Source organism: Aotus nancymaae, unplaced genomic scaffold (genome assembly GCF_030222135.1).
Source record: "Aotus nancymaae isolate 86718 unplaced genomic scaffold, 86718_ANA_hifiasm-v0.15.2.pri h1tg000058l, whole genome shotgun sequence".
In the NCBI taxonomy this organism is placed as follows: domain Eukaryota; kingdom Metazoa; phylum Chordata; class Mammalia; order Primates; family Aotidae; genus Aotus; species Aotus nancymaae.
In genome coordinates, this window is record NW_026988472.1 from 37,356,370 (window position 1) to 37,378,295 (window position 21,926).

Sequence of the window (21,926 nt, forward strand, 5' to 3'; positions counted from 1 at the left end):
TGAGAACACATGGACACAGGGAGGGGAGCACTACACACTGGGGTCTGTTGGGGGGAAATAGGGGAGGGACAGTGGGGGGTGGGGAGTTGGGGAGAGAGAGCAAGGGGAGAAATGCCAGATATAGGTGAAGGGGAGGAAGGCAGCAAATCACACTGCCACATGTGCACCTATGCAACAATCTTGCATGTTCTTCACATGTACCCCAAAACCTAAAATGCAATAAAAAAAATTATGTGGCACTTTTAACACTTAATTTCAAGGCTAATTATATTTTGAACCAAATTACCTTTTGTAAATATTCTACCAAGAGAGGGAACAAGTTATACATATACATTGGATTTTAGAAAGACAGGATTTTCTTAGTTGAAATGTTGTCTCTGTGCATAGAGACAATTTCTCTACATTAGAGGGGTATGGGAGGAATGAGAAAAGATTTAGATGATTTAAATACTGTTTAAGTGGCAAAAGAGTTCTGGGTCCTCTGAAGGCTCTGGTTGGTATAAAATGAGCTATGCTAAAATACTTGGCTCTTTGCTGTGGTCAGCATTAATACAAATGTGAACAAGAAAGATGACACAGGCATGTAAATATTATTGGTTAAAAGCATGCAATTCTCAAGTTAAAAAATTGCAAATTAAAGCAGTCTAGTTTTAAAAAACATTAGTAAAACAGGGTGTCTTGCAAATCCTATCAGCTTAGGGAAAACACTTTTTCTCACGAAAAGTAAAAAAGATAATAAGGTAACTAGTCGAACATTCTTATTTGAAAATAAATGACATCCTGTAATAACTTTACAATTCCTTTCACCTATTTTTCTGAGACCATTACTTGTTAGTGAAGCCAGCAAGAAAGGTAGAGATGACAACATAAGACAGACCAAAGTTAGTTTCTTAGAATTTCACAGATAATCAGTGAAAAAAAAACCATAAAGAAGTTTCAGGATAATAAACAGTTTGAGTCAGTCCATGAATAGAGATGTTCAAGTTCCTATCCCACACCTGTTTTCACCACATCAAATTACCTCAGTGATGTATCATTCTAAGTCATTACATTAGACAAATATCCAATTAATTTTTCTTAAAAAAATCTAATGGCATGTATGATTCCTGGCTTTTTGTTTGTTTGTTTAAGTGTCCTCCCAGCCAGTCTGCAACTCCTGCAAAATACTAAGGCTATGTGAAGAACTAACGGAGGATTAGCACATAAACCACGGATGCAACTTTTTGTTTATGGTCCAATACCTTAACAATGATGGCAAATAAATTGGTTTGACATGATGTATTGCTTATAAAACAATGCTAAGTTGTCATATGTATATTTTTAAATGGCTGTATACTGTTTTATTTGTTCTAATGTCTCCAGTCATTAATCAGTGTATAATTTTTACTTATCTCTTTTTTAACACTGAATATTACACCTGACATTTTCTATTCCCAAGGATCTATTTCTTCCATGATTTCTAGAAAACTGTTTTGCACTGATAGCAGTAATTCCGCAAGTGGCCTGAAGTACAGACCACCATGTAATGATCTTTTTAGGTAGTTTTTTAACTTTAGTTTGAACTTTTATCATAAATAAGATTTACTCTAGAAAGTAGTTTACATATGGCTTTTCTGCAAGATAAGAATGAAGAACGAAGATGACATTCAACAATCCAACTGCTGGGCAGGCTTAAATATTGAGAATAGAGGTTTTTCCAAATGCCTATTTGTAAGTCAGCTGTTTGGAACTTAAGACACAAAGAAATCGTATCATTGGTATTTGGGTCTTTAAGAGGAGCTACAAAAGTTTTTGACAATAATTTCCAAAATATATTCCATAATACATTAGTTCCACTGGGAAGATGATAAATACTGTGTGACCAAAAAAGGGATTTAATGTATAAATACATTTGGGAAACAGTAAATTAACCCAAATGCAACAACACTTTCAAATACAAAGTATGTGAATGTGCATTTATTAATCTCCAGGAGGGGCCTAAATTATGTAAAACTTCCCCTTCTTATTTAACCATATAACCTTTTTGTTTTACAGGCTATCTTTCAGAGCTAGTGATCTGGAGATCTGAAGATCACTAGCTCTGAAAGATAGCCTGTGAAAGAAATAGTTGGATTATTTAAGGAAATTAGGAAATTGCTGGATTATTTAAGTCATTTTGTGATCTGAAGGCTAATATAAATAGCCCTATTTAAATTTTACCTAGCTACCATTTATTACAGTTTTTTTCCCATGGGGAAAAATGTATTCTGATTTTGACTAAGGATAAATGTATTGTCTCCTGCTCCAGGAGATGTCACGATTAGATTTTCTATTTAGAACAGGTTAGGTAATCCCAGACACTCACAACCTTAAACAAATACTTCTGTCCAGAGAATATGCTAAGTGTGAATAAATGTAGGTATATCTCTCCAGGGCGATAACTTCTCAGGTTGTTTGAATTAAAAAAATATAAGGCAATCAGCTCTGTGCCATATAAGGCCTCTAACTTTGATTTTCCTAGTATCTGCTCTGTATTCAATTTATTTGTAAATTAATTCTTCTTAAGTTAGCCAGGGTTTCTCAGACATTTCAGGCCAGATCATTCTTGGGTGCTGTCCTGAGCACTGCAGGATGTTTAGTGGCATCCTTGGTCTGCAACCTCCCCCGACAAATGTGACAACAAAATCGTCCCTGGAAATTGCCAAATGTCCCCTGGGGGGCAATACTAAACCCAGATGAGAATCACTGAGTTAGACTGTTTCTCTTCTTAGCTTTCCTATTCTATTTATAAGAGAATACTGTTTCATCTAGTTCATATCTTTTTGATTAATTCATTTGAAGAGTATATTTTTCCCTCTAATAGTTGTATTAGCTTTTTTGATTTGGTTTGATAATCTTTGTATTTTACCTACATATTAATAGCCTGAAACTTTTATATTAAAAGTTATTTTTCTCTTTTATTATACTTCAAATTTTGGGATACATGTGCAGAACGTGCAGGTTTGTTACCTAGGTATACACATGCCATGTAGATCAACCCGTCATCTACATTAGGTATTCCTCCTAATGCTATCCTTCCCCTAGTCCCCCACCCCATGACAGGCCCTGAGGTGTGATGTTCCCCTCCCTGTTCCATGTGTTCTCATTGTTCAACTCCCACTTACGAGTGAGAATATGTGGTGTTTGGTTTTCTGCTCCTGCGTTACTTTGCTGAGAATGATGGTTTCCAGCTTCATTCATGTCCCTGAAAAGGACATGAACTCATCCTCTTTTATGGCTGCATAGTATTCCATGGTGTATACGTGCCACATTTTCTTTATCCAGTCTATCATTGATGGGCATTTAGATTAGTTCCAAGTCTTTGCTATTGTGAATAGTGCTGTAATAAACATATGTGTCTTTATAACAGAATGATTTATAATCCTTTGGGTATATACCCAGTAATGGGATTGCAGGGTCAAATGGTATTTCTGGTTCTAGATCCTTGAGGAATTGCCACACTGTCTTCCACAATGGTTGAACTAATTTACACTCCCACCAACAGTGTAAAAGTTCCTATTCCTCCACATCCTCTCTAGCATTTGTTGTTTCCTTTTTAATGATTGCCATTCTAACTGGCGTGAGATGGTATCTCATTGTGGTTTTGATTTGCATCTCTTATGACCAGTGATGATGAGTTTTTTTTCATATGTTTGTTGGCTGCATAAATGTCTTCTTTTCAGAAGTGTCTGTTCATATCTTTTGTCAACTTTTTGATGGGGTTTTTTCTTGTAAATTTGTTTAAGTTCCTTGTAGATTCTGGATATCAGCCCTTTGTCAGCTGGACAGATTGCAAAGATTTTCTCCCATTCTGTAGGTTGCCTGTTCACTCTGATGATAGTTTCTTTCACTATGCAGAAGCTCTTTAGTTTAATTAGATCCCATTTGTCAATTTTGGCTTTTGTTGCAGTTGCTTTTGGTGCTTTAATCAAGAAGTTTTTGCCCATGCCTATGTCCTGAATGGTATTGCCTAGGTTTTCTTCTAGGGTTTTTTATTTTTATTTTTATTTTATTTTACTAGGGTTTTTATGGTTTTAAGTCTTATGTTTAAGTCTTTAATCCATCTTGAGGCAATTTTCATATAAGGTGTAAGGAAGGGGTACAGTTTCAGTTTTCTGCATATGGTTAGCCAGTTTTCCCAACATCATTTATTAAGTAGGGAATCCTTTCCCCATTGCTTATTTTAGTCAAGTTTGTCAAAGATCAGATGGTTGTATATGTGTTGCATTATTTCTGAGGCCTCTGTTCTGTTCCATTGGTCTACATGTCTGTTTCGGTAACAGTAGCATGCTGTTTTGGTTACTGTAGCCTTGTAGTATAGTTTGAAGTCTAGTAGCATGATGCCTCCAGCTTTGTTCTTTTTGCTTAGGATTTTCTTGGCTATATGGGCTCTTTTTGGTTCCATATGAGATTTAAAGCATTATTTTCTAATTCTATGAAGACAGTCAATGGTATCTTGATGGAGATAGCAATGAATCTATGAATTACTTTGGGCAGTATGGCCATTTTAATGATATTGATTCTTTCTAACCATGAGCATGGAATGTTTTTCCATTTGTTTGTGTCCTCTCTTATTTCCTTGAGTAGTGGTTTGTAGTTCTCATTGAAGAGGTCTTTCACATCCCTTATAATTTGTATTCCTAGGAATTTTATTCTTTTTGTAGCAATTGTGAATGGGAGGTCACTCATGATTTAGCCTGTTTGTCTATTATTGGTGTATAGGAATGCTTGTGAGTTTTGCACATTGAAATTGTATCCTGAGACTTTGCTGAAGTTGCTTATCAGTTTAACGAGATTTTGGGCTGAGATGATGGGGTTTTCTAAATATATAATTATGTCATCTGCAAACAGAGACAAGTTGACTTCCTCTCTTCCTATTTGAATACCCTTTATTTTTTTCTCTTGCCTGATTGCCCTGGCCAGAACTTCCAATACTCTGTTGAATAGGAGTGGTGAGAGAGGGCATCCTTGTCTTGTGCCAGTTTGCAAAGGGAATGCTTCCAGCTTTTGCCCATTCAGTATGATATTGGCTGTGGGTATCATAAATAGCTCTTATTATTTTGTGATACATTCCATCAATACCTAGTTTATTGAGAGTTTTTAGCATGAAGGGGTGCTGAACTTTATTGAGGGCCTTTTTTGCATCTATTGAGATAATCATATGGTTTTTGTCATTGGTTCTGTTTATATGATGGATTATGTTTATTGATTTGTGCACGTTGAACCAGCCTTGCATCCCAGGGATGAAGCCAACCTTATTGTGGTAGATAAGCTTTTTGACGTGCTGCTGGATTCAATTTGCCAGTATTTTACTGAGGATTTTTGCATCAATGTTCATCAGGGATATTGGCCTGAAATTTTCTTTTTGTTGTTGTTCTCTGCCAGGTTTTACTATCAGGATGATGCTGGCCTCATAAAACGAGTTAGGGAGAAGTCCCATTTTCTATTGTTTGGAATAATTTCAGAAGGAATGGTACCAGCTCCTCTTTGTACCTCTGGTACAATTCAGCTGTGAACCATTTGGTCCTGAGTTTTTTTTTTTTCTTTTTTTTTTTTTTTGGTTGGTAGGCTATTAATTACTGCCTCAATTTCATAAGTTGTTGTTCGTCTATTCAGGGATTCAACTTTTTCCTGGTTTAGTCTTGGATAGTGTACGTGTCCACGAATTTATCTACTTCTTTTAGATTTTCTAGTTTATTTGCGTAGAGGTGTTTATAGTATTCTCTGATGGTAGTTAGTATTTCTGTGTGATCAATGGTGATCTCCTCTTTATCCTTTTTTTATTGTATCTATTTGATTCTTCTCTCTTTTCTTCTTTATTAGTCTGGCTGGCGGTCTATCTATCTTGTTAATTATTTCAAAAAACCAGCTCCTGGATTCATTGATATTTTTTTGAAGGGTTTTTCATGTCTCTAGCTCCTTCAATTCTGCTCTGATCTTAGTTATTTCTTGTCTTCTGCTAGCTTTTGAGTTTGTTTGCTCTTGCTTCTCTAGTTCATTTAATTGTGAGGTCAGAGTGTCAATTTTCAATGTTTCCTGCTTTCTCCTGTGGGCATTTCTTTAGCTGTGTCCCAGAGTTTCTGGTATGCTATGTCTTTGTTTTCATGGGTTTCAAATAACTTATTTATTTCTGCCTTAATTTTGTTATTTACCCAGTAGTCATTCAAGAGCAGGTTGTTTAGTTTCCATGTAGTTGTGCAGTTCTGAGTTAGTTTCTGAATTCTGAGTTCTAACTTGATTGCACTGTGGTCTGAGAGACTGTTTGTTATGATTTCCATTCTTTTGCATTTGCTGAGGAGTGTTTTACTTCCAATTATGTGGACGATTTTAGAATACATGTGATGTAGTGCTGAGAAGAATGTATACTCTGTTGATTTGGGGTGGAGAGTTCTGTAGATGTCTATTAGGTCCACTTGGTACAGAGCTGAGTTCAAGCCCTGAATATCCTTGCTAATTTTCTGTCTCTTTGATCTAATCCTGACAGTGGGGTGTTACAGTCTCCCACTCTTATTGTGTGGGAGTCTAAGTCTCTTTGTAGGTCTCCAAGAACTTGCTTTATGAATCTGGGTGCTCCTGTATTGGGTGCATATATATTTGGGATAGTTACCTCTTCTTGTTGCATTGATTCCTTTACCATTGCCATGTCCTTGTTTGTCTTTTTTGATCTTTGTTAAAGTCTGTTTTATCAGAGACTAGGATTGCAATCCCTGCTTTTTTTTGCTTTCCATTTGCTTGGTAAGCATTCTTCCATCTCTTTAGCTTCAGCCTATGTGTGTCTTTGCATGTGAAATGGGTCTTCTGAATACAGCACACTGATGGGTCTTGACTCTATCCAATTTGCCAGTCTGTGTCTTTTAATTGGGGCATTTAGCCTGTTTACATTGGACATTTACATATTGTTATGTGTGAATTTGATCCTGTCATTATGATGCTAGCTGGTTATTTTGCCCATTCGTTGATGCAGTTTCTTCATAGCATCGATGGTCTTTACAATTTGGTATGTTTTTGCAGTGGCTGGTTTCAGTTTTTCCTTTCCATATTTAGTGCTTCCTTCGGGAGCTCTTGTAAGGCAGGCCTCGTGGTAACAAAATCTCAGCATTGCTTGTCTGTAAAGGATTTTATTTCTCCTTCACTTATGAAGCTTAGTTTGGCTGGATATGAAATTCTCAGTTCAAAATTATTTTCTTTAAGAATGTTGAATATTGGCCCCCACTCTCTTTTGGCTTGTAGGGTTTCCAGAGAGATCCATTGTTAGTCTGAAGGGCTTCCCTTTGTGGGTAACATGATCTTTCTCTCTGGCTGCCCTTAACATTTTTCCTTCATTTCAGCCTTGGTGAATCTGATAATTATGTGTCCTGGGGTTGCTCTTCCCAAAGAGTATCTTTGTGGTGTTCTCTGTATTTCTTAAATTTGAATGTTGGCCTGTCTTGCTGGGTTGGGGAAATTCTCCTGGATAATATCCTGAAGAGTGTTTTGCAATTTGGTTCCATTCTCTCGGTCACTTTCAGGGACACCAATTAAATGTAGGTTTGGTCTTTTCACATAGTCCCATATTTCTTGGTGGCTTTGTTCATTCCTTTTCATTCTCTTTTCTCTAATCTAGTCTTCACACCTTATTTCATTAAGTTGATCTTCAATCTCTCATCTCCTTTCTTCTGCTTGATCAATTCAGCTATTGATACTTGTGTATGCTTCACAAAGTTCTTGTGCTGTGTTTTTCAGCTCCATCAGATCATTTATGTTCTTCTCTAAACTGGTTATTCTAGTTAGGAATTTGTTTAACCTTTTTTCATGGTTCTTAACTTCCTTGCATTGGGTTAGAACATGCTCCTTTAGCTCTGAAAAGTTTGTTATTACCCACTTTCTGAAGTTTACTTCCATCACTTTATCAAACTCATTCTCCATCCAGTTTTGTTACCTTGTTAGTGAGGAGTTGTGATCCTTTGGAGGAAAAGAAGCATCTGGTTTTTGGAATTTTCGTCTTTTTGCACTCGTTTTTCCACATTTTCCTGGATTTATCTACCTTTGGTCTGTGATGTTGGTGACCTTCAGATGGGTTTTTGTGTGGATTTTTTTTTGTTGATTTTGATGCTATTCCTTTCTGTTTGTTAGTTTTACTTCTAACAGGCCCTTCTGCTGCAGGTCTGCTGGAGTTTGCTGGAGGTCCACTCCAGATCCTGTTTGCTTGGGTATCAGTAGTGGAGGCTGCAGAACAGCAAAGCTTGCTGCCTGTTCCTTCCTCTGGGAGCTTTGTCCCAGAGGGGTACCTGTCAGATGCTAGCTGGAGACCTCCTGTATGAAGTGTCTGTCAACCCCTGCTGGGAGGTGTCTCCCAGTCAAGAGGCATAGGGGACAGAGACTCACTTGAGAAGGCAATCTGTCCCTTAGCAGAGCTTGAGCACTGTGTTGGGAGATCTGTTGCTCTCTTCAAAGCCGGCAGACAGGAACATTTAAGTCTGCTGAAGCAGCACCCACAGTGCCCCCTTTCCCCCAGGTGCTCTGTCCCAGGGAGGAGGCAGTTTTACCTATAAGCCTCTGACTGGGGTTGCTGCCTTTCTTTCAGAGATGCCCTGCCCAGAGAGGAAGACTCTACAGAGACAGTCTGGCTACAGTTGCTTTGCCAAGCCATGATGGGCTACACCCAGTTCAAACTTCCTGGTGGCTTTGTTTACACCATAAGGGGAAAATCACCTACTCAAGCCTCAGTAATGGTGGATGCCCCTCCTCCCACCAAAGTCAAGTGTCCCAGGTTGACTTTAGACTGCTGTGCTGGCAGTGAGAATTCCAAGCCAGTATATCTTAGCTTGCTGGGCTCCCTGGGGGTGTGATCTGCTGAGCAAGACCACTTGGCTCCCTGCCTTCAACCCCCACCTCCCACCTTTCCAAGGGAGTGAACAGTTCTGTCTTGCTGGTGTTCCAGACACCACTGGGGTATGAAAAAGAAAAACTCCTGCAGCTAGCTCAGTGTTTGCCCACATGGCCACCTAGTTTTGTGCTTGAAACCCTGGGCCCTGGTGGTGTAGGCACCCAAGGGAATCTCCTGGTCTGTTGGTTGCAAAGATCATGGGAAAAGCACAGTATCTGGGCCAGAATGTACCATTTCACATGGTACAGTCCCTCATGGCTTCCCTTGGCTAGGGGAGGGAGTTCCCCAACCCCTTGTGCTTCCAGGGTAAGGCAATGCCCCATCCTGCTTCTGCTCTCCCTCTATGGGCTGCACCCACTGCCTAACCAGTCCTAATGAGATGAGCCAGGTACCTCAGTTGGAAATGCAGAAATTGCCTGCCTTCTGCATTGATCTCTCTGGGAGCTGCAGATTGGAGCTGTTCCTATCCGGCCATCTCACCAGTCACCAATAGTTCTTTTTCTTAATCTTACTGTTTTATCTATTACCTAGTACCTTGAGTTCTTTCAGAATGATCTTTTCTTCCTCAGTTTAATTTCTTTAAGGTTCTCCAACTCTTTTATTTGTTTTATATATTATATTCTTCTTCCATTTTTTAAGCAACTAATCAAAAACTTTAAAAAGATGTGAGGGCTGAACTGTTTTCAGATTCCTGGTGATGAGAGGTTGTAACTGGGCCCTTCTAATCCAACATATGTGCTGATGATTTTTATACTAGAGCTTAAGAGGATTTGGGTAAGGGCAGTTTGCCGTGTTATTAACTATTTGACAGATCTTTCTTCTACTTTGGTTTGTAAAATCAAACCAAAAGAAATCAAAAAGCTCTACTCATATTTCTTTTAACTCCTATAACTGGCCAGTTATTGGCTTGGTAGAGGGACCAAACATGTAGAAAGACTTCTAGCCAATTTGTCTTTTACTAAGTAAGTCCTTCCACAGGGGACTTCAAAAATCTTTGGGACACTTTTATTTATGAACAGCAAGCATTTATTATACCATCTAAGGCACCATATTTCTTGAGTAGTTTTTGTGAGGCAAGAACTCTGCTAAGTACTTGACATATGTAATCTCATTTAATCCTCACACAAACACTATAAGTAGTATTACTATTTCATCTTACAGATAAGGAAACAAAAATACAGGGAGGTTAAGTCTCAAGATCAAGGTCAATTAGCTATTAAAAGCCAAGCTGTTATAACAAATTCAAGTCTGTTTCACCTCATAATTCATGCTCTTCTATTTCCATCAGTAAAATTGTATAATTTAAGGAAGAATGCCTTCCCTAGATGATTACTCTAATGTTTACATTATAAACAGACTACTTTCTATTTCTATGTCAAAATATTGTCAAACTGCTTTTCCATCAATTACATGGTTCCTAACCACCATAAACTAGATGCTCAAAATTGTTTTGTGAGGCTAACCAACATGTAGTCTTTATGAAATTTATTTAATAAGTCTAAAAGAATAAGAATTCCCATGAATAGAGTGCAGATCCCATATTTCTTCATTTTTGAATCATTAATTTCTATTTCTACGGTTATTTCTTCTTTGGAAATGGTACATTTTACTTGAACACAGAAATTTCTCATGGATAGAATCCTATTTTCTTTTGTCTCCAAAATAGCTGATTAATGACAGCTAAACTTTTACCTGATAAGGAAGATTATTTACATTTTAAAATCACAGGACAGAGAGAAGACTTGTATTTGGAAATAAAAAACGTGAATGCATTTTATGTGTTTGATCCTTTAAGAAATGTTTGAAATAATGCTACTGATTATAATTTAACTGCCCCAAAAATAAAGCGAATTTGTAAGAGAAGGAGAAAGGGTCTGTTGAAGCATGATAAGAGACCCTGGAACCTACGGACGCTATCCTAACTTCACATTGATAAAACTCAGTTTATGATGTCATTGTTCATAGGCCCTTTATCATACTGCTATAGGTCATTCAAGCCATTTGCCATTTATGTGGATAAAAAGAACATGGTATTTGATTTTTTCTTGTCACAACTATTCAGGTAGAAAACGTTCAGGTATAATGTTACAGAAATTAATTTTCCTTAATGCACAATGTGTGCAAATAACATTTATAAGGATAATTTCTAAAATATCAAGTTTACATTCATTCCTGTACTTTTTGTGAGGTCTTGGATTTTCAATTAATCAGAAAAGGTCTGAATTCCTATCTTCAAGCCAATACTATTTGGTGATATTATTGTTAAAAAGGTATGTTTTCCTCCTATTCTTAAAAAAGATGACCATTCATGGCCACAAAGGGACTCAGCCAACTGTGCCTACCTTTTAGCAGGTTTCCGTGCATAGAAATGTGTTATGATGAAATAGCAAGGGCAAGAAGTCTATATAAAGCAAAATGGAAAAGCTGATGGGAAATATTACCATTTTGAAAAGTTGCCAAGCAACTGATCTCATCAAATTTGAGCCTTTGCCTTTGAGGCCTGAGCAATGAGACCCTATATAGTTAAAATAATTTAATGCCATCTTTTCCCTGTTTCTATTTTCACGTTAAAGTTTCTATGCCATAATGACAATAATGAAAACAAACACCCAACATACTGGACACTGAGGCAAGTTACAATGTCTTATCATTAAATTCTCACAAAAACTCTACAAAGCAGATATTATCATATTCATTTAATAAGAAAACTGAGGCCTAGAGTAACATCCTCAAGGACACACTGGAATAATTAGATGGCAAACAAAATTACCAACTATGGCTGATGCTGCTAGTAACTACTAATCTAGATTTCTTCTGCTACTGGTATCCATGTTTCCAGAAATTCTTCTTTTCTATCTTTTTAGGAAAGTAAACATATTTCATGCTCTTTGATTTAAAAAGGGCACAACACACTGTTGCTCATTTTACATCTCAATTTAGCAGTCTTTTCCTAAGGCCTGTCAGATTCGTATCTATGTAAATGCATGCTCATTATAGTGTTAGTAAATTTAAAACAACATACACAAGAACATATAAAATCACACCTAGTTCTGCTTTGCTAGAATCAAATTCTTGAATTTAGAATGAGTAATGTAATTTTTGGAAATTATTTACCTACAATTAAAAAACTATTTTCATCACATTTAGCTAGCATTACCACTGGTAAGGGTCAAAAAAATAACCATGTACTCTTAATCCTAGCTCAATCACTTACTAGTGAGTAAGTTATTCAACCTTTCTGTTTTTTAGATTTCTCATCTGTAAAACAAAGATTTTATTAGTACATACTTCATAGGGTTGTTGTGAGGATTAAATGGATTAATGCCTTTTAAATGCTTAGAACACTGTTTGGCATATCTGAAAGCTCAACAGGTATTACAGTAAGTCCTCACTTAATGTAGTCTCTAGGTTCTTGGAAACTGGGACTTAAAGTGAAACCACAGATTACAAAACCATCTTATTCCTTATTGTTATAACAAAATGACATTGAAGGAAATGGTATTGGGATCAGCTGTGCATCATTTTGCTTAAAGTCCCAGTTTCCAAGAACCTGTGGATGATGTTAAATGAGGACTTACTGTATTTACTTATTTTCTAGAAGGGCCATCTACTGTCACTCCATACTGTACTTGTCTAATTGCTTAGGGTAAATACCTGTACTTACTTCTTTTAACTCATTCTTAACAACTAGAGGGTCCATGGTATAACATGAGAACCTTGGTTAAACAACATACTTTAAAAGTCATTATTAAGATATTTTCAAATATTTTTCTTTATGTCTATGTTTCTTTGTCACTGTGTTTAATAGCAGAGCTTCCCTATTTTTCTCTTATATATCTAAATTTAGAATATGAATGTGCAAGGAAAATACAGCAACTACAAACATATTCAACTGAAAGCACATATGAAGAACTGTGTCATATCTCTTTTGCTTCTCAAAATCCTACCCATATTCTTATTATCTTAACTCTAAACTCTCTTCGAGTAAACAGATGATCTGGGAAGTGAATAGGAGAGAAATGGTGGCTAAAATCACATACTTCAAGGTAAGGGTTTTTTTCTGACTAAGAACAGAAATTGAACACTCTAAGGATAAAAGACTTACATCGTGCATTTTAAGGTATCACACAAGTGCTAAGAGGTTAAATTACCATTATTTCCAGAAAATGTCAAGTATGAACTTTTTCATACTTTAGGTTTTTTTTTAAACAATATATTTCAGCAGGATTATGTACTTTCATTATCATTATTTCCAAATACAAGATAATGTTATTGTACTTGGGAGTCCAGGTAATGGCATTATTTTATAGGTTAAATAAAGAAGTTGTCATGGATTATTGCTTATGAAGGTTCGAAGTAATTTCTGTTGGGGCCTTTACTGTCTGGCCTGAGATATTGAGACAAACCTTCAGATCTCTGACCTACGCTTGAGAAGGTACCAGGTATTTGGTGGGATGACTAGCATTTAAAAACCCTGGATGAAAGGACTATCCATCATTTAAAACTCAGCATAAATGTCATGTATACTTATTTGACTTCCAAGGCAAACTATGAGGCTACTTCCTGGGCTACTACAGCACTTGGTGCATATGTTCCAATTGACCTGACATGACTGTGATGCATCTACTTATTTGTTTCTTCCCTTTGAGTAATTAGAATTTATGGATTTATTCATTTTTTTGTGTCTCAGTGGCTGGCTGACTTTATGTATACAACAAGTATTAGTTGAATGACTTAACAAATGAATTAATTGTTGGGAAAATTATGGCCACATAATCCTTTGCCTGACATATAGGTTTTATTATTTAACATTTAATTTTTAAAAGGCAAATACATTAGACAGTTATTTATTTGAAGCAATCTTCAAGTTGTACTGAGGAATCTCCAATGATGTATATACATTAAGGTTATATTTGTTTCAGGTTCAAAAGTTAAAAAAAAAAAAACTTTGGAGAATACAACAGTGACTACAGCCAAAAAAATCACATGGAGACTACACTACTATGCATAAACACAACCAAAAACAAAGCACCCTACCCAATTGACACTATAGAATGCATATGCAGAAAAATGTCTTTCCCTATGAAAGCAAACCCATAAAATTAAAAGAAGTGACTGCTTCACCAGTTGCACAGATATCAATGTAAGGACACAAGAAACATGAAAAAGCAAGGAAATATGACACTTCCAAAGGAACACAACTCTCTAGCAATATACCTCAAAGGAAAGGAAAATGTATGAAATGACCTGAAAAGTAATTCAAAATAATGATCTTAAGGAAACTCAGAGAGATAGAAGAGAATGTAGACAATTCATCAAAATAAGGAAAACAATTCGCAATCTGAATGAGAAATTCAACAAAAAATAGAAATCATAAAAAAGAACCAAACAGGCTGGGTGGCTCACACCTGTAATCCCAACACTTTGGGAGGCCAAGATGGGCGGATCACGAGGTCAGGAGATTGAGACTATCCTGGCCAATGTGGTGAAATCCCGTCTCTACTGAAAATACAAAAATTAGCTGAGTGTAGTGGCACATGCCTGTAATTCCAGCTACTCAGGAGGCTGAGGCAGGAGAATCGCTTGAACCAGGGAGTCGGAAGTTGCAGACAGCCAAGATTGTACCACTGCACTCCAGCCTGGTGACAGAGCAAGACTTTGTCTCAAAAAAAAAAAAAAAAAAAAAAGAACCAAACAAAAATCTTAGAACTGAAGAATTCAACGAATGAAATAAAAACACACAACCGAGAACTTCAACAACAGACTAGCTCATGGTGAAGAAGGAATTTCTGAATATAAGGACAGGTCCTTTGAAACAATCCAGTCAGAAAAAAAGAAAGAAAAAAGAATAAAGAAAGCCTACATGACAAATGGGACACCATAACATGACCAAACATTTGAATTTGAGTGTTCCAGTAGTAAATTAATTGGGAAAAGGCATAGAAAACCTATTTGTGATAGTTAATATTAAGTGTCAATTTGATTGGATTGAAGGATGCAAAGTGTTGTTTCTGAGTATGTCTGTAAGGGTGTTGCCAGAGGAGATAAATATTTGAGTCAGTGAACTGGGAGAGGAAGATCCACCCTCAATGTTGGTGGGCACTATCTAATTGGCTGCCAGCATGGCTAGAAAAAGCAGGCAGAAGGAGGTGGAATAAGCTGGCTTGCTAAGTCTTTTGGCTTTCATTTTTATCCCATGCCAGGTGCTTCCTGCCCTTGAACATCAGACTCCAGGTTCTTTGGCCTTTGGATTCTTGGACTTACACCAGTGGTTTGCCAGAGGCTCTCAGGCCTTTAGCCACAGACTGAAGGCTGCACTGTTGGCTTCTCTATTTTTGAGGCTTTGGCACCTGGACTGAGCCACTACTGGCTTCCTTACTCCTCAGCTCGCAGACAGCCTATTGTGGGAGTTCACCTTGTGATTGTGTGAGCCGATTATGCTTTATAAAGTCCCTTTCATGTATACGTATATCCTATTAGTTCTGTCCCTCTGGAGAACCTTGACTAATACACTATTTAATGAAATAAGAGCTAAAATCTTCCCAAGTTTTGCAAGTGATATAGGTCATACAAACATACAGGAAGCTCAAAGAACCCCAAACAGATTCAACCCCAAAAAAGTCTTCTCCAAATCTTATATTCAAACTGTCAAAAATCAAAGACACAGAAAAAAATTCTAAACACAGTAAGAAAAAAGTGTCAGATCACATAAAAAGAACCCCCATCAGAGTAACAGTGGATTTCTCAGCAGAAACCTTACAGACCAAGAAAGAACAGGATGATATATTCAAAATGCTCAAAAAAAAATTGTTGGCTAATACTACAACACAATTCAGCATTCACATTATCGGGTATACGTCCAAAGGAAAGGAAATCAGTATGTCAAAGAGATATCTGTACTCCCATGTGTATTGCAGCACTATTCACAATAGGTAAGATATGAAAATTAACCTATGTGTCTATCAACAGATTAATGGATAAAGAAAATGTGATATATATATATATGAATATTATATATAGAATATATATAAAGAATATTATTCAGCTCTAAAAAAGAATGAAATCTTGTCATTTGCGGCAACATGAATGAACCTAGAAGACATTATGTTAAGTAAAATACATTAGGCCCAGAAAGATAAACACTGCATGTTTGCATTTGCAAGTGGGAACTAAAAACATTAAGCTCATAGAGACTAGAACTGTGGTTACTAGAGGCTGAGAAGGGGAGGGGTGAGTAGGAGGGAGATTTGGAAGAAATTGGTTAATGGATATAAAATTAGAGCTACATGAGAGAAGTTCTAGTGCTATAGTTAACAATAATTTATTATATAATTTCTAATAGCTAGAAGAGAAGATTTCAAATGTTCCCAACACAAAGAAGTGATAAATGTTTAAGGTGAAAAATATGCTAATTACCCTGATTTGATAATTACACATTGTATACATATATCAAAATATCACTCTGTATCCCATAAATATGTACAATTATGTGTCAGTTTTAAAAAGCTTAAGTTAAAATTGATACTGAGACAAATAATGCTGCTTGCTTCCTTCTCTCTCAAGTATGTATGTATTTCTTTTCCCCTAAGTTGTTTACAAAAAGATATCAAGTATTTATAGGTTATTTAAATTTTCTAATATTTAAACAGTATTCTATTCTACTGGGGGAGATTTATCACACATGATGGCATTAGGTGCTTTAAACTGTAGTCTGCAGGGACTACCAATTTATAGCCATTCAAGTAAGAACTTAGTAAACATTTTTAAAAATAATCAGTAATCAATTACTTTTATTTGGTGACTATAATTTCTCTTAAATTAAACATTAATTATCTACTTAAACCTAAGTGGAAAATAGCCAGATAATACTGGGACACAAACAAAGAAGAGTTGAATTACATTACTACCTATCCAGTAATAGGTAGTCAATTAGTACTTGTGGAATCAATGAATAAGAATAAAAACTTCATATTATTTTATGGGACAAGGGTAGGGATGGTAAAGATTACAGGTCTCTATACTCTATATTGCAAGTTTACAATATAGTAAAGGAGAAAAGTAGAGGTTCAAATATCTTCAATACTTAACAGTTAATTGCCACTAGAGTAGTGTAGTTGAGGAGTTTATGTTAAAATGTATTATTTATTCTTATGATTAAAAAGCACATGTACCGAGAATAACACAAAGTAATATAAGTATGGTTCCCATTCTTTAGGATCATTTTGGGGAAAATTTTTCTTTCATACTTATTACCAAAGAGCTGAAAGGAAATAAGACATGTGTATGAAGATATGTGATGACTGCTCTTTTGAGACCAAAGGAGGGAGGCAGATGGCCATGATGGACAAGTGAGGAGTACGGATAGAAAGAGGGAGTTAAAAACAACTTTGCTTCTGCTTAGTTCCCATTGAACTAATTAGCAGGGATGCTGTCCTTCCTCAAAGTTATAAGACCCTCACTAAAAATGATAAATTTGAAAACTGGAAAGGGAGGGCAGAGACTTTCAATTAAATCCATTCATTATTACAAAAGAACCACAAGCTTTACTACTCTAAGCAACTTCATCTGCAAATCTTTCAGATATACTGTAACAATTTTAAGTATTTGTGACAGGGTTACTTCTTCAGTCATGAGTCAAAGATTAAAACAATCCTAGGCCCATCATAACTCTAGGTCCATTTTTGCCTTAAATACATTATGTTCATCCATTCTATTTAAAATCCACTTCCACTCTAATGTCAAATAAATTTTGCAGCTTCTTTAAAAAAAAAAGTGAGGTGAGAATTTTCCCAGAAAATTCTATTTCTTAAAATCCCTGAGGAATAAGGAGATAATTTTATTTTAAATAAGTCATGTTAACAGTGAATATTCATTTAAAAAACAGAGAAGAAAAAATAACTCTTGAATATTTCCAAACTGGCAACATCTAACATACAAGAAGTACATATGATGCTAAAAGGATTTTTATAAATCATTATGAGCTAAAATGTTACCGACTGTTCTTTCTTATGTTTTGACAATCTAGAATAATTTTTAGTATCATGTCTCATACTGTGGAGATTCCACTTAGAAGCACATGACAGACACAGATCAATTATAAAGATTAAAAAGCTCCTAAGTAGCTCTCATAACCCAAAAACCTATTAAAGGAAGTTGAGATTCCCATGCTAGACATATATTCTTATATAAACATGAGAAGAATTCTTACCATAAGTCGGGGTGCTTTCTCGTCTTCCTTGACTACTTGATCTTCCTTTTTCATATTCATAGCAATATAAGACAGTATCTTCTTCAACAATATTAAACCTCTTTCGATATTCCTGATCCAGAAATGAATTTGGTGATTCTGATCCTTTATGTACTGGCTTGCCCACCATATGTCCTCTAAGGTCTTCACAAGGAAGGTTTCCTTTTTCATCCCTAAAGAAAGGTTAAAGGAGAAGGATGTAGAAACATGTTAGGGTAGTAAATGGCAGAGGGTCTAAAATACTAATAATTTATTCCCAAAGAATATATCTCCTGATCTTTCCAAACTTTCTTTGAGATTTATAGGACAATTTGTAATTATTCTTATTTTGCTGAAAACAAAAGGTGAGTCTCAGAAAGGCTAAACGACTTGCCTCAATGTTACACAGCTCATAACTGACAGAATTTGAAATGGGCCATGAATCTTTTAACTGTTGCCCAAGTCCATTTTTCACTGTACCATATCATACATTAATTGCTTTCAGTATTCAAGACAGTAGGTATAATGCTAGTTAAGTTAACTTAAGTATATAGCTTTCTTCTGCCAGTTTACCTTAGCACATAAATTGCTTTTAGTGTTTAAGACAGTGGGTATAATGGTAGTAATGTGAACTTAAGTATAATGCTTTCTTCTGCCAGTTTACCTAATTGATTCTTGGTAGAAAATTGCACTGCTTAAAAACAAAAATGTGTTTAAGAACTACCATAAGGAGCACTGTGGCCTTAGGAACCAAATTAGCATGACATAAGCTGGTATTATAAGAAATTCAAACAACATGTTATTAATTTAGAATAAAACTTAATAAAAAGAATTATTCTAGGTATTCGCACTCTATGTATCTCATTTAAGAGTAAAAAGACATGTTCCTAGAACTCATCCTAAATGGATATATAGAAATGTCATTACTCATCAATGTTTCTTGAGGAGGTAAGATAAAATAATTTTTTAAAATATGGAGTTTAAGAATGGCATTTAGGGTGACAGCAAGTTGATTTTTTTCTTCTATAAAAGTCTAGAGAACAACATCTGTAATAATTTATCGGCTTGCTAAAACCTATTACTCATATACTGTAATAGGTAATTAAGCCCAAATTAAGCCCATTTTGATAGAAATAGTCCATTTGTGATTCATTAAATTGAATCTTGTTTATTTTATGAAATGTTTCACTGATTACCTATGAACTTTTTGTCAGAAAAGCTTGTCTTCTAGAACATGATTATGAATGTAAATGCAACATTTCTTCTCTTGTGGACCATTAGTTATATTTCTTCCTCATTATTTGTTTCTGGTTACCCTAAAAGGTGCCATGAATAAATGCTGTCAAACCAGAAAAACAATTTAATTTTATGTTAAGTGATAAGACTAAATACTTAAATTTATAGAATAAAGTAAATTATAACAAGACAGATAAAAAGAACAAATTTTAAATTAATTCCTATTACACCTTGTAAAATGGTGATGAGCTTATAAAAGTAATGTGAATTCTAAAATATGAGCCTCGGCCCAGCAAAAACCTGTATTTCTGTGTGTAAATGTTTAGATTAGGTTTGTCCAAATGTAGAACTATATGCCCAGTATTTGAAACATGTACAAAGTAGTAAACATCATTCTCCAGACTGACAATCAGTGAGTTTTTTTATCTGTTTCCATCACAAGGTGATGTTGCCATTTACATTAGCATTTACTCTTTTATTTTCTAAAATAAAAGTATTGCTTATTACCAAAATAAAACTATATAGACAGTTCTTAGGCAACATAAAGGAAATAAATATAAAATCCAGACAGAATTTTATTTTGGCTTGCTGAAAACTTTTCCTGAACAAATTGCCTGGTACTTTCTGTTCCTGCTAGTCCACGATCAAAAAGAAATTGATACTGCAGTTACCTTGGACGCAGCCCTAACAAATTTGTGGCACTGGAGTAAGGTTATGCCTATCTGTAAATGGACAGACCTTGCACTATGAGGCTTGTGACATCAATGTTAATGCAGCTGAAATCAGAGGGTGATTCAGCCCTATTAATACACCAGGCTATATTTATATGGAAACACCTTGAGGCAGAAAATTGAAAGGGATGGTACTTCCTACTCTATAATAATATGAAGGAGGGACCTTATATCAACAGGGTAGATTTTTTTAAACAAATCTATATAGAATGCAGTAAAATACTGCTGAATTAAGGGAAGTACCAAACAAAAACAAACTTTTCAGTAGAATGAGTTGATACATGTATTGTGTATGTAAATGTGTGTGTGTATGTGTTAATGTATATATTCATGTCATGAGTCCCTGCAGAACTCAGTGTGTTAATTCATTCTGATGTCAATAATTTGTACACCTTAATGTTGTAAGTTTATGCACATAAATAGTAAATCTGTGCCTTTGCTCTAGAAAGGATTTAAGGAAGCATTACAAGAGCATTGCTTTACTGAACTTTATATTTAATAGCACACAGTACAGTTAATAACAGCTATTAGTACTTAAATGTCATAGTTATTCAAATACCTATAAAGTCTTCATTTTCATCACAGAAAAAGAAATTTGGTTAAGTATAGAAATGTACTATATATAATGATAATGAAACTGTGTATAGTCATAAGACATAAAATAAAATGCCAACCAAATTTTACTCACTTTACATACATGAGTGTTTTCTCTTTTAGAGAAAAAGGCACTTTTACAATACCCTTTTTCCCCTGGAATAAACGTTTTCAAAAAATTGTAACCACATGAAAAAAATTCTGCCTAACTTGAAAACTAGTCCTATCATTTTTCAAGTCCATTTATTTTTTGAGACTAGAGAGCTTTTATTACTTACAATCAAAATCAAACATATAATAATATATGTTTATATACCACCAAAATGCCTATCCTGTATAAATGAAGTTTTTTAATATGGGGAAAAATGTTCAGAAGAATTAAACTAGGTCCACCAAATTCATCTTCAAAATGAGGAAATGGGAAAAAAATTGCCAAGGCTGTATCTATAAAATAATCATGACTACAAAAAAGTTTTGACTGTTAACATCAACCCAGAAAATGTAGACATTTATATAAGGCTGTGGTTCAGAAGGGCTTTGATGTATGCATTGTTCTGACTCCTATATTGAAAGATTTTATGACTGGGTAAGTAATAATTTGACTCAAAATGTATTTAGAATATTCTGTTAAATTATATACTGACCAACTAAGAATCATTATAGTGATAGAGTAAACACTATGAATTTTACAGAAAAGTATGGAGCTTTCAAGCAATACTGATAAAACAAGGGTCCCTATGTCGATATTTCAATTTCACATTCTCTAGTATTTTTAAATAGCATCTTCAAGCTTTTTATTGACTTCAATATATAGCCTTTATAATATGTTCACCACACTCAGAAGACGGAACTGGATCATTTTACTCTTTTGTCCTCTTAAGTGTATTTTAAATATTTTCTGTAGAGGAGACACTTTCTTTGTAACAAGTTCCTCCCTACCCAAGAGGAAAGAAAAGAATATTTTAAAACTACAGAGATCTGATATAAATAATCTTTTGATGTCTGTCTGTACATGTAGCCCTCTAAAGTATAAGGCCTCTTAAATAATTACTTGCACTGAAATAAAAATCTTTCCAATTAAAATGTAAACCATAAAAAGTCACTTCCTGTTTGGAACACACATACTTTCATTGGTCCTCAAGCAAGAATATGTGGAAAATCTGACACTGTCTTAATAGAATTAAAAGGCAACTTGCATTTTACTAGGATATTGGATCCATTTGTATATTTGCTTATAAATTGAACTCAAGACTGT

General features: G+C 35.3%; 1 protein-coding gene across 5 annotated transcripts in view; it reads right to left on the bottom strand.

The window, feature by feature from the left end:
• The window catches only part of CNKSR2 (connector enhancer of kinase suppressor of Ras 2), a 298,887-nt gene that overhangs the window by 108,675 nt on the left and 168,286 nt on the right, over positions 1 to 21,926 (bottom strand). For all 5 annotated transcript variants that reach the window (XM_021674795.2, XM_021674793.2, XM_021674792.2 and 2 more), the window contains one exon: positions 18,093 to 18,304. In XM_021674795.2, the coding sequence (XP_021530470.1) occupies positions 18,093 to 18,304 (212 nt within the window). The remainder of the gene's footprint in view (positions 1 to 18,092; positions 18,305 to 21,926) is intronic.